This window comes from Pteropus alecto, unplaced genomic scaffold (genome assembly GCF_000325575.1).
Source record: "Pteropus alecto unplaced genomic scaffold, ASM32557v1 scaffold135, whole genome shotgun sequence".
Taxonomy (NCBI): Eukaryota; Metazoa; Chordata; class Mammalia; order Chiroptera; family Pteropodidae; genus Pteropus; species Pteropus alecto.
Genome location: NW_006438076.1, coordinates 4,960,869 through 4,973,489, shown reverse-complemented (window position 1 = coordinate 4,973,489; position 12,621 = coordinate 4,960,869). Strand labels below are relative to the sequence as shown.

At 59.2% G+C, this 12,621-nt stretch overlaps 1 protein-coding gene across 9 annotated transcripts in view; it reads right to left on the bottom strand.

Annotated features, from left to right (window-relative positions):
- Window positions 1-138: 138 nt before the first annotated feature.
- The window catches only part of ARVCF (ARVCF, delta catenin family member), a 52,539-nt gene continuing 40,056 nt past the window's right edge, over window positions 139-12,621 (bottom strand). For 2 of the 9 annotated variants that reach the window (XM_015592043.2, XM_015592047.2), the window contains 16 exons: window positions 12,425-12,583; window positions 11,709-12,235; window positions 10,203-10,702; window positions 9,393-9,576; window positions 8,401-8,518; window positions 7,807-7,978; window positions 6,035-6,106; window positions 4,445-4,572; window positions 3,978-4,128; window positions 3,545-3,743; window positions 3,351-3,462; window positions 3,161-3,251; window positions 2,742-2,795; window positions 2,126-2,238; window positions 1,460-1,579; window positions 139-1,001 (listed from right to left, as the gene is read on the bottom strand). In XM_015592043.2, the coding sequence (XP_015447529.1) occupies window positions 1,472-1,579; window positions 2,126-2,238; window positions 2,742-2,795; window positions 3,161-3,251; window positions 3,351-3,462; window positions 3,545-3,743; window positions 3,978-4,128; window positions 4,445-4,572; window positions 6,035-6,106; window positions 7,807-7,978; window positions 8,401-8,518; window positions 9,393-9,576; window positions 10,203-10,702; window positions 11,709-12,235; window positions 12,425-12,583 (2,688 nt within the window). In that variant the 3' untranslated portion in view covers window positions 139-1,001; window positions 1,460-1,471. The remainder of the gene's footprint in view (window positions 1,002-1,459; window positions 1,580-2,125; window positions 2,239-2,741; window positions 2,796-3,160; window positions 3,252-3,350; window positions 3,463-3,544; window positions 3,744-3,977; window positions 4,129-4,444; window positions 4,573-6,034; window positions 6,107-7,806; window positions 7,979-8,400; window positions 8,519-9,392; window positions 9,577-10,202; window positions 10,703-11,708; window positions 12,236-12,424; window positions 12,584-12,621) is intronic. The other 7 variants (XM_015592044.2, XM_006915235.3, XM_015592045.2 and 4 more) reach the window with 7 other exon arrangements.

Here is a 12,621-nt window from a genome sequence, read left to right as displayed (position 1 = left end):
TCCCCCATGGGGCCTGGAAACCAAGCCACTGCTGGACAGAGCAGACACCTGGGGCCACCTTCCTCGATTCCCCCACCTGGCACACAGGGAGGAGTGAGCAGTTTCTGTTGAGAGGTCTGAGCCATAGAAGAGAAGTAGTTTCTTTGTTGCTTTTTTTTTTAATTTTTAAATTTCCTTAGAAAAATTTACGTGTTTACCAATACAGTCTTATTTTGGTTTTTTTTTAATGCTTTTTGTCAGTTTTCTGTTTTTAAGTCACAAACAGCAGGCACTGAACAGCAATCCCCCGCTGCTGCTGAGGGTCAGTCCCCGAGGCATCAGTCCCCACGACGTTACTCAGGGCTCTAGCAGACAAGATGTGGAAGCTGCGCCAGGGCCAGCCAGTATCACTCAGGAAGGCTCCTGAGATGCACTGGGATTCCACGCGTCCAAGGGCAGGATGGGGGTAAGCACAGTCTGCCCCTCATCTTGCTGCCTTCGACCTGCTTTGCGTGGGCCAGCCCCACCGGAGCAGCCCCCGCCCATGGTTGGCTTGCCATGGAGTGGGTTGGGGAGCCCAGGGGATCCCCTCCACCCTTCAGAGTCAAACTCTTGAGCCCCCTTCCCTGCTCAGATGGTTGCCCCCAGGACTGGGCTGCCCTGCTCCTCTGGGGCACTGCACACAAAGGGCCATACTCTCCTATTTCTCCAGCCCCAAAGTGGTTAGGCCTCCTCTCCTGCTGCCTCCCTGGGCCCTATCCCATAGCCCCACTGGCCTCTCTCTCTCACACACAGCACCAAGTCAGTAAACAGCTAACTGCCTAGGGAATTAGGAGGGAGGGATCCAGGGCTCAGGAAGGAAGGTGTGTCCAGAAAGTCCCGCCTTGGGTCCGATGCAGAGGCACTGTCAACCTCTGCCGCCAGGGGGCTCCAAGCTCCACAGCAGGGTCTGTGCAGGCCGGCCCTGGAGTTCCCTTCTTCCTGTGACCAAATCCCTAAGAACGAAAGGCTAGGCCCGGGCCCTGAGAAGGGAGAAGGGAAGGCTGAGCAGCGTGCCTAGGGGCTGGGGGCTGCCTCCATAAGCTAGATACATGGAGGCCTGTACGAAGGCAGCTGCTGTGGGTGGCGTGGGCCAACCCTGAGGGTCTCAGCACCAGGGCCAATTCCAACTTGCTGGAACTCTGGGGCCATGTGCTTGGGGTATTTGAAGCGGGGTGGGGGGACTGTCACTGCTCTTATCCCATCTCATCCAAGCCCTGATAGCACAGTGCTTAGACCCAGGTTGCAGGCCCAGGGAGGCCCTTCCCTTTCACACCTTAACTTGTCCTTCCTAAGATGGGCATGTGGGCTGGCTGGGCTCGAGGCAGGGGTCCTCCCAGGGAGCACTCACGGAAAGCAGAGCATGCAGCTACCAGAGATTAACGAGAAGCCCCTGCCCAGAGGATAGGAGACAGAAAAACAACCAGAAGAGAGAACGTACCAGGCATGCAAGCTAGACCCAGGAGTCAACGGGCTGAGGCTTAGTGTCCCCCACGGCGTCAACCAGCCTGACTGCGGGCCTACTGGGCCCAGGAGGAGGAGCTTTCCTGCTGGGGTCGGGCTGTAGCGGACAGGCAGTGGGCAGGAAGGCAGGAGGGCATTAGAGGCAGAACACAGCAGATTAGTCAGAGCTGACAGTGGAGGCTGGTCTGGTGGGTGAAGCAGGGCTGATGTTGGTGCTCAGGGGGGGAGTGCTGGGGTAGAGGGGAGCTGAGCTAGTATGGGTCACACAGATCTAGAGTGGGCTGTGCCCAAAGCCAGAGGACTGGTGCAGAGTAGGCGGCAGGTGCTGCCCGGAGGTAGGACCATGGTAGGCCCTTGGCTACACTCACACGCAGGGAAGGATACAGACACACTTGTTCAGACTTCTCCAGACCTGTGTACTCTGCTAGGCTGTGTCCCCTGTCACTTGCCCCCTCCCTCCCAGTTGGTGTAAGCTTCAAACCAGCTGTACTCACAGACTGATTTGATGTGAGGTTCCCAAGTGGAAGGGGCCAATGCTCAGGCTTGGTCTCCCACCAGACCAAACTCAGCAACTTCCCTGGGCCCCTCTATAGGAAACCCCAAGACATGCTACCTCCCTGGATACCTGCCCACAGCTACTCACTTTCAACGGTTCCTTCTCTGAGGTCTCCCCTGCGGAGGCACTGCCTCGAGCCCTCTTCTCCCTTCGGTCCACTGTGGAGTATCCGTCTGCGGGGTGGTGGCACGAGGGGAACTCTGAGGGGCAGGCACCACAGGAGTAGATCTCTCTCTCAGCCCGGACAAGGGGCTTTTGGGACAGGGTGCATCTGAAGAGGACCACCCCCCGCACCTGCCCTTCCCCAGTACTACCCTGGAAGACGGGGACAGGTCTTCTCATAGCCCTTCCCCCCAGCTCTTACCACAACCTTGCCTCTTGTGGCTCGAGACCTGCAGCCACTCACTTGCTACCCCTGGGCAGCTCCCAACCTTCCAGCATCCCCTTAACTAGCAGACCAGAGACTGTAGCTGGGCACTGACCTTCCCTGGCTGCCCTGCTCCTCATTTCCTGAGCACCCCTAAACCAAATCTCTTTTCCAACCAGCACCTCTTGAGAAGGCCTTCCCAGCACCAGACACACATGAGCGTGCGTGCGCGCGCACACGCACACACAGACACACATGATCAGCAAAACCACCTGGCCCATCTCAGACTCCTTTTCTCCCCATACAGGAAACAAGCAGTCCTGCACCTGTACTCACCTGGGCCAAGGGCCTCCATGGGGATCATGTCCCGGCTGCCTAGCTTCTCACCATCTGCAAGACACAAGCAAGCAGCTGGCTGCTGCAAACAGCAGCTGGGGGACTAGGGCGGACAAATCCATGGGACCCTGGGTACCCTCTGTCACTAACATCTTTGCACCCTTCTACTGGGCCACTGCCCACTAGTACCCCCACACCAGCTTAGCATCAATGTGGTCACCATGGATGGAGAGGATGTAGGTGACTGCAAACAGGGAAAGGAGCCACCCTGGGGCCATTTTCCTGTAAAAAGGTCTGCCTCCCTCCTCCACCCCTCACCTGCCTTGTCATCATCAATGTACCCAGGTGGAGGAGCCACTCTTGAACCTCAAGGATGGATTCCTATGCCCGCCCCACCCCCAACCTTATCTCGTACTCACCAAGGCTCTTGTCCACCAGCGGCAGCGTGCTGTCATCGAAGCCTCCGGGACTCAGTGTTCCCTTGGGCCCTTTGGCATTAGCAGCAGCTGACTGGAGGAGGGAACAAAATAGACAGAAGGTGGGGGTCACGGGCGCTCCAGCAGGTGAACCACTCTGGCAAAGTGAGAGGAAAGCTTGCGCAGGCCGCACCTGGAAGCGCGCCTTGGTCCAGCCATCCTTCTGCAGGGCACCACGCAGCTCTCTGTAGCTCCACACAGTCTGCAGCACGTGGGACGCGGCCTTCGCCTCGCGCACCGATTGGCTGCGGCCGGGCCGGGGTGGGGTCAGTGTCCGGCCCCGCCCCAGCCGCCCCAGGCCCACCCCCGGACCCCGCTCCCACCCACCTGGAGGCACACAGGGCCACTAAAGCTGGCACGCCGCGAGCCTGCAGTAGCGAGCGCGCGTTGTCCAGGCTGTCGGACACGATCTCGTGGATGGTGTTAAGCACAGCCACCACCGTGTCCTCCTCCAAGCGGGCCCCGGGTCGTGCTGGAGCCTGCGCATTGCGCACATTCCGCACCAGCTCCGTCATGGCATAGCTCCCTGAGAGGCAAGGTCGGGTGTTAGGACATGCCCCTGCCCGACCCTGCAGGGAGGAGCGGGATTCAGAGAAAGGAAGCCAACAACGACCGGATGCACAGGGGGCTAGAAGACCAGAGCTCCTGCAGCTGAGACCGAGCCACCGGGACGGGGCCGGAACTCTGAACCTCCTGACCCCCAGTCCCCTACGGTAGCCCAGCCTGTTTACATTCGACTAAGCCCTATCCGCGTCCTCACCGATGAGATCCTTGTTGCGCCGGTCCAGCGAGAGGTTACGCAGGGCGATGGCGACAGCACGCACCACTTTATCCGTTTCCGACTGCAGCAGCTCCACCAGAACCGGCAGACCGCGCTCTTTGCGCACCGTGGCGCGAATGTACGTGGCCCACTGTGGCGGCGGCAGCAGAGGTGGAGAGCGGCGGAGGTGGAGAGCGTGCTCAGCACGCAGAGTCGCGCCACACATGCCACTCTCCCATGTGAGTCCTGACCACTCCCTCCAGCTGCACTGTCCTGACAAAGCCCGATCCCAGCAGTTCAACTCCACCTCCACAAGAAGCCTCCCCACCCCACCACCCAGGGCACAGTGCTTGCAGCCTTTGAGCCATGAACCTCCCAGACCTTGGGGAGGCGCTGTGCAGGGGCGGGCACTGAAAGGGACGCCGATGATTCTCTGTGTCCCCTCCCTGCCAGACTTGGCCTCTCACCATCCAATTGCCAGCACTGAGGTTCTGTAGGGCACCAGCTGCAGCCTCCAGGGTGTTGAAGTTCCGGCTCTCCGTAAGAAGGGAGAGGTAGAGACGCACCACCTCGGGCTGGTACAGCAACTCAAAGCCTGGGCACAGAGCACCCGCCACCCACGGTCACCCAGACCTCCTCCCATCACCCCGTCTCCCTCCCTCGCCTCCCAGGGCAAGGGTGAGCTGGGGCCCAGGGGATGAGTGTGGTGTAGTGAAGGGGCGTTTAACATCAATGTTACGACCATCCAAGAGGAAAAGCATTTTCACTTCACAGAGAAACAAAGAGGCTCAGTGAGGAGGCAGTGGGTTTGGGTGAAGTTGTTCTTCCCTTAACTCTGCTGCCAAAGAAATGAGATTAGAACTGTCAGGCAACTGGAGCATCCAAGAGGCCTGAGGTGGGGAGAAAGGCAGCAACCAGGGCAGCTCCCCTAGCAACAAGACCTGACCTTCGGACTACTAACTAGGGCCTTGTAAACATGGCCACACCCCTAGTAACAGCATTCAAATTCTCTAGCAACAAGGCCCAACCTCCTGGGTAACTAACAGAAGCCCCTGCAACTGGGGAGTGGGGCCTAACAACAAGACCCATCTTTCCTAACAACAAGGCCCAATCTCTCCCATGTGTAACTGCGGCTGTGTTACCAGGGTCATGGCCCTAGCAACAGGGCCCAGCCTCCATGAGGCCCAGGCCTGACAGCAGTGCTCCCCTACCAGAGTTTCTAAGATAAGAGACAGAGCAGCCCTCCAAGGCTGCTGTCCCCACACTGGGGCTTCTATTCTCGGACATTACCTCCCTGTCCCATCCTCCTGCCCCAAATGTCATCAACCTCTCCCCAGTCCTCATGTCCCATGCTCCCTCCACTTCAGACTGGCTGGGCTTCCTGTTCTCCAAACACACTGCTCCCTCAGGTGTTGGCCCAGGTTAGCTCCTCAGCCTGTGATGCTCCCCCAAACCTCCTGTGGCTGGTCCTTTCCACCCTGTTTGGGGGCATCTGAGCTCACAGAGGGGGCTGTGGCCTGGGGCTCACCAGGTGGGACCTCTCTCACTCAGGCTGGATTCCCATTATTCAGAACAGTAGCAGCACACAGTAGGGCTCCAACAGACACAGGACAAGGACAGACCACTCTATCCCTCCATGAGTCAGGGTGATCTGGCCTAGCCTCTGTAGTGAATCTGACTGCATCCTCCCAGCTCCCAAATCTCTCAAAGTTGAACCTGAGCCCCTCAGCTGACACTGGAGGCCCTGCTGGCCAGCCTTTGCCCTTCACTGAGGGCCTCACTCCAAAGCCATGTGACTAGCAAGGGCCTGGCCTGTCGCCCCACTCTACCTAAAGTGACCTGTGGCACTGACCCTGATTCTAAACCCTCAGCAAGTACCCAGGAACAAGATGGTCCTCTGGGGAACTCCAAACCTGTGGTCCTCAGTTTCTCCGTCATATCCCCCAAGGCCCTATGGGCCTGCTCGGTGGCACAAAGCTTCACTACCTGGACAGGCCTGAGCCTGAACTCCACCTCCTGCATAGGCCTAAGCCTGGACTCTGCCTCCACCCACTCACCTTTAGCGGCCTCAGTTCTCTTGGGCAGGTCCAGCGTGTCAAAGTTCCGGTCCATCTCACCATCTTTCTTCCCTGGAACAGAAGAGCAGTGGAGGTGAGGCAGACCCTGTGGTGGGCAGCTGTTTGTTAGGAGGGTTGGACACAGCACTTTCCTGCCCAGAACTCAAAAAGCACCTCCATGTCCAAACCTAAGCACCAAGAGGCCAAGGGAACAGAGATGTTCTGAGTTAGTCCAGGGGACAGCAGTGGGGGCAAAGGAACCTGGGGACATCACAGCCCTGCCCTGAGCAGCTAGAACTTATCTTCCATTGGGTGCTAGGAGCTGCATTGCAGACCTGCCCAAGGGCCTCCTTGCAGCTGCCAGAAGTGTGAACGAAGGGATCCAGGAGCTTGGCTGGGTGACAGGTAGGTACAGACGGGGATGCTGAGGGCTAACAGGACACGCCTGGCTGCACAATGAAGCAGGGCTCGGGCTGTGCCCCACCCATGGGAAAACTTGCCCCTACCTGGGACCTGGACCCTGTTCCAGGCTCTGTTGACCAGGAGACCCCTCACTCACAAGCCAAGAGCCTGCAGCAGCACCACCCAACACCTGTCAATCTCAACCTGCACACCTCTGCGAGTATGTCACCACTTCCCAGCCACCCTCCCCACCTCAGAGGGAGTCTCTCCTCCCTTTGAAAGGCAGCGGAGCTGAGTTCAGATGATGTGGATCCCCGCCCTACCTGGCCTCCTGGGGCCTTTGTGTGGTCTTTGTCTTGAGTCACACATCACCCCATTCCATTAGAGAGACATACTCTGTTCCCTGGTGCCCCTGAGGATTGACAACCACACGCCCTGCCTGTCTCAGCTCTGCCCTAGCTCCAGTTCCAGACCCAGCACTGCCTGAGGAACAGAGTCTGAGGTTATGGGGGGATAGCCCCTTGGCGTCCAAACCCATCCAAGGTATGATATTCCTGTCACTGTCGTAGAGAAGACTGCTCAGGGAAGGAACCGGACAGCAATAGGGCAGGGCCCTGAGGCTGGGAGGCCTGCAATTGCCATGGAGACGACTACCTGAGAGGTAAGAGGGGTTGCCTCCCTGGTGTGCACCAGGCCTAAATGTCAGGACAAACAGGGACTCACCTTGATGGAACCACTCCTCTGAGCAGCCGGAGGAAGCACAAGAGAGAGGAGACGAGCCTGAGCAGGCAGCAACCCCACACCCTCCCAGGGGACTTCAACTTCCCACTGTGCACCCTGGGTTGAACAGGTGGGACGTGGAATCTCACCCCATTTATTTTTGGAAGCTGAGTGCCCACAAGTACGACAGGGATCAGAAAAGGCCCACGTGGGTGGGCAGGTGAAGGTGGTGCACAGACTACCTAGCAGCTACTGGGGAATGTTGGAATCTGCACCCTGCAGGTGAGAGTGGTATGCAGGTGAGGTGGGGTCCTGCCCTCAGGGGTCTCAGAGTCTTCAGGTGGTCTGTCAACACCGGGAAGTCGCATCATCTTCCGTGGTTTCTAAACTTGGACCCACAGAACCCTTCCTAGAGCCGAGGGACTGGGTCCAGGCATGGTTGGGTACCATCATGTGCCTTCCTATCATCCCCTGGGGGCCCCACAGTGCAGATGAGCAAAGGCTGGGTCTGTCAGCTGGGTACCCCAGGATGGTATGCTCTCCTGCTTCCCTGATTGCCCACTGGGAGCTGAACATGACTGTCATGGGTATGGAGAGCATTCAGCCGGGGAGCAGGGAGGAGTGGTTCTAAAGTGGTACCCCAGTCCCACCTTTGGCCTTCTTGCCACCAAAGCAGCCAGCGTCATCCCGCCTCCGGCGCTGGGAGCCCGCAGTACTGCCTGGGGGCCCAGGCTCAGCCTCCTGGTACCTGTCAGCCCCAGGTACCTCCTTGTGCACGTGGTAGGACAGGTTCCGCATGATGCACACGCAGTTCTCCACCGACTGTGGGGAGAGGAGAGCTGGTGGGGCATGGCCAGGTGGGTGAGGGGAATGCTGACCCTCTCAGAGAAGACTGGCCACAGGCAAGTGTGCACTGAGGGGACCAGGGGTGTAGAGACATGGAAGTCTGAGCTAGGGGGCCCACAGAGGCAAGAACCCTCAGGGATGGGCAGAGGGAGGAAAAGGGTAAAATACCTGCTGCATGGAGGGCCTTGTCTGTGGCTTTGTGGCAGGCCCACTTCATAATACGGCCACTAGAAGGTAATCCACACTGTCCTAGATGTGCACACCTATTCCCCTCTGTGCTGCCCAGACAGTTCAAGCCTCCTAGGCCCCATCTGGTCTGTCTCCCCAACACTTTGTGGGAGGTTATGAGACTAAGCCTGTCTGAGACCTGCGGGGACCGCCCTGTCTTGCCCACCCACCTTGTTGTCTGTGTCCTTCCTGCCCACTGCTGACTGCAAGGCGTGCAGGAGTGCATCCACCAGCCCTTCACACTCCCGGAGTCGCCGCCGGGCCTCTGCGCCATCTGAGCTCACGTTCCTGGGTGGCCAAGAGCAAGCCCTGTGACCCCTGGCTCCCAGGGGAACTCCCCCAGTCCCCACCTGGCCCTGGGGTCTTGTCTTCATCTGCAAAATGGGCCCTGACACTGCCCTACTGGGGCTATTGGCAGGTGACACCAGCCTGGAGCAGTGACAGTGGGGCAGGGGTGGCCTGATGGCTGAGACCCTGGGGAAGGAGGCCTAGCCTGGCATCTCCTGAGGTGGTAGGAGTGCTTCACTGACTCCCAGATAAATTGGAAAGGGACAGAGGTAGGTTCAGAGTCCTGAACCCGTACACGGGTAATTCTGGGCTCCTCTTGCCCCAGTGGAAGCTCTGGGCTCTGCTTTTCCTGAGGTCAGGACTCTGAAGGGCCACAGGGGTGTGTCTTAATGAATAGTCAGGACCATGGGGACCCAAGACTACCTGTAGGGTCTCTGCAGGGCCTCCTAGGGTGGGGGGCGGGCAGAGGTCACAGTAGGTGGAATGAGGCCTCTGAAGCAGACTAGAGATGAGGGTCTTGGTTCTCCCACCCCTGGCTGTCACAGTGATAGGACAGTGAGTCGAAGCTGGTCAGGGCTGGAGCCATGAGGTACTGGCACAACAAGGTGGCAGACCTTGTCCAGAGGCAGCCCTTGGGGATGAGTACAACCCCATCAGGCCCCATTCTCGGGACTCTGGGGAGGAATTGTGACATGGCTCTGAAGCCCTAAGGCCAGGGTGGTTAGTTGCCTTCTACCTTATCTGGGACACAAGGATATGACTATCTCCAGGACAGCTATTTGCATGCACGCTCTGGTGCCTGGCTCCTGCCTTCTTGACCAAGAACAGCCCTGGGAGGCTGCTTGGGGGGGCCCAAGCCCAGCCCCGCCCCCACCTCAAGCAGCCCGAAGTGTTCTTGAAGACAGTAGTCCACTCAGCATCCCGTGGCTTGGAGTCCTCATTGGGCTCTCGCTCCCAGCCCGAGTGGGGCACAATGACCTCGTGGGTCAGTGTCTGCAGGCCATGGTCAATGATGACCATCTTCAGGGGCTCGTAGGATGACAAGTTCCAGAGTGTGCCTGCGGGGCGCCATTGACCAGCCAGTGCTGACCACAGGCACTGCCTCCCTACCTCCCATGTGACCCTGTTCAGGACCTGCCCGCCCCACCCTCCATTGTGCCCCAACTGAGACCAGAAAGGACGAAGTGACAAAAGCTGTGAAAAGTGCTGGGTGCCTCCCCTGGCCTGGGCATACAGCACCAAGCAGTGGCTTCCAAGGGGCCTGGGGCTGGACCCAACAGGTACCTTCTCATCTCCACCTCTTTCCAGCCACATAAGTGGGGGGGACTATCACTCCTGGGGCCATGAGGCCACACTAAGAGGCAGTCACATAACCCTGACTGGCCACTCAGGTCCCAAAAGGCACAGTCCCCACCACTGACTTATTGGGGGTTGGACCAGGGAGGCTGGACTCAGAGTTGTTGTCACAGGGACATGGGGCCCAGTGGAGAAAGCCTGCCTGAGGGGCCTAGTGCCAAGGCCACCAGTGGCAGCAAAGTTCAGAGGTAGAGACTGGGGACCTTTCATAGTGTCAGAGCCTCATGCATGCCACCAACAGCTGAGACTCCTGACTAAACAGGGTGCCTTGGCCAAGCCTCGCTCTCACCTCCTGATAGGGGATGCAGGGCAGCTAGGTGCCACTCACCTGTGACGAGCTCTCGGACCTCATTGTCCCGGGCGGCCCGCAGTAGGCGCACCAGGGCGGGCACACCACCACAGTCCCGAATGGCGGCCTTGTTGTCAGTGTCTCGGCCATAGGAGAGGTTGCGCAGTGCCCCACAGGCCCGGCGCCGAACCTCCGCCCTTGGGTGGTCTAGTAGAGCCACGAGCAGTGGCAGCCCCCGCAGCTGCCGCACACGCCGCTTGACACCCTCGTTCTCGAAGCACAGGTGCTGCAGGTAAGCAGCTGCATTGGCTTTCACAGGGTCCACAGGGTGCCGTAGCATGGCCAGTACCTCAGGCAGCTCGGGGTCCCGCCAGCGAGGCTCCTTGCGGGCACTGTCAACCGAGGGTGAGCGCCGCACCACCCGGTCCAGGCTGCCCAAACTGCCCTGTTCTGGCTGGGCCAGGGGTGCTGCTGCAGCCGGGAACGGAGGCCGCTCCTCTATCAGCTCACCGCCATCATCTGCCACATCCTCATAGGCCCTGTGCAGGTGAGTAAGGTACATGAACATCTTCTCAGCAGCCACCAGCCCTGCCCCCAAGCTGCCCCAACACACCTTCTCCAGGGGACATAAACCCAGAGGGTGGGACTAGGCCTAGAGCATTGGTACTTGGCCCTAAGCACTGTGTGGGTACTAAGAGTCACACTCTAGTCCAGCAAGAACTGACTCAAAACCAGTAACAGAGCTAAACCCCAGCCAATGGTCATCAGAACTTGCATTCCTCCCAGACAGGAGCTCACTCACGCCCGACACTAGGCAATATGCCCCAATTCTGCACTAAACATACTCCTATTCCTGTCTTTGACTGGGGTCCCACCTTCCAATGAGGCCTGTCTCTGGCTAGTGCCAGGATTTGGATCCTCCCTGCACATGGCCATCTTGGAGGGACCATCTGAAGGACATTCAGAGCACCAGTCCCCCAGGTAACAAGATATCCCTGTGAGTTGTCACCATCAAACCCATTTCCCAGGGGAGGGGCAGAGGCTAGGAGGGATCAGGTGTCTTGCCCATGGTAATGCAGCATAATCCACTCAGGCTGTGGTCATGTTCCCACCCTACAGATAGAGAAACTGAAAGCAAAGGGGACAGAACCAGAGGCTACACTGGGATGGGTCAGGCCATCTGGGTTCTTATTGCTACGTTCATGGGGGAAATTGAGTCCTTGGGAAAGGCTGGGGCCTCAAGCTCAGAGAACCTGAGCCTCTTGGGCTTGTGTCTTCAGGGTTGTCCTAGAGCAAGGGCAACAGGTGTTGAGCACTGCACTGTTACCCACTTCTTTCATGCCCCAGACTGACAGGAAAGGTGCAACTTCCACCATCCCAGAACCTGCCCTTGCTTCTCTACTTGAGAAGAACGGAGGCCAATTCCAAGTAATGTGTGTGTGACTAACTTAGCCCCCAGCAGCTAGACTACATGTGGGGTACTCTGTGGTGGGGAGAGTGGAAGGCAAACTCCCTGGAGGCAGTGGCAGGGCACAGGGTGCTCACCTAGTGCGAAGGCCCCGCCCACAGTCAGGCCTCCTCCTCATGGCTGTGCTATAGTCAGGCTCCAGCTCCGGGCCACCCCCGTCATCGGCAGCAAGGCTGCGTGTGTCGTCCTCCAGGCCGTAGGGCTCTGCCTGGAAGCGCTCAGGCTGGGAGCAGCTGGCAGGTGGCACAGGCTCAGGGCCCTCGGAGAAGGCCTCACGGCGGCCAGGCAATGTGAAGCAGCCATCGCCAGGGCCTGGGCCAAGGGGGCCACCACGCGGGGGTCGCACACCCAACCCACGGGACAGGCTGCCATAGCTGGGGATGTCACGGGGTTCGGGGCTGTCAGGAAAGCCGCCCCCGCTGCTGAGGTAGGTGCGGGAAAGTGTGGCCACCGGGCCACCCCCACGCAGCAGGAAGTGCCGGTCCAGGGGGCCATCAGCGAAGGGCCCTAGCGGAGGGCCACTGTCCAGGAGAGGGAGGCCATCTGGGCCCATGGGCACCTGGCGCACTGTTCGTGTAGTCACCGTCTTGACTGTCTTGGTGACCTGGTGAGTAAGTGGGTAGCCGATGGGTCGGGCAGCCTGAGAAGCCGGACACTGTCTGGCAGGGACAGAGTGGCCTCAGTCTTCCACCACAACGAATGGCACCAGGGAGACTGGGACGTGCGCCCACTCTACAAATGGGACAACTGCGGCTGCATACGCCACTTGCCCACCACCAGGGCCCGGCCATACCTTGGTCTCTGTGCGCCGCGTAGTACCATCTTCTGATGTGACAATGGACACGTGGGAGGTGGGTGTGCCAGGGTCTTCCTCCACTGTCACGGTCTCCTCCAGCACCTCAGGCGCCTCCGGCATCGTGGCCAGTGAGACCTGGCTGCCCGGGCTCTGCTCCTGGGCAAGTGAGGGGCAGGTGTCGGTGGAGGACCCAG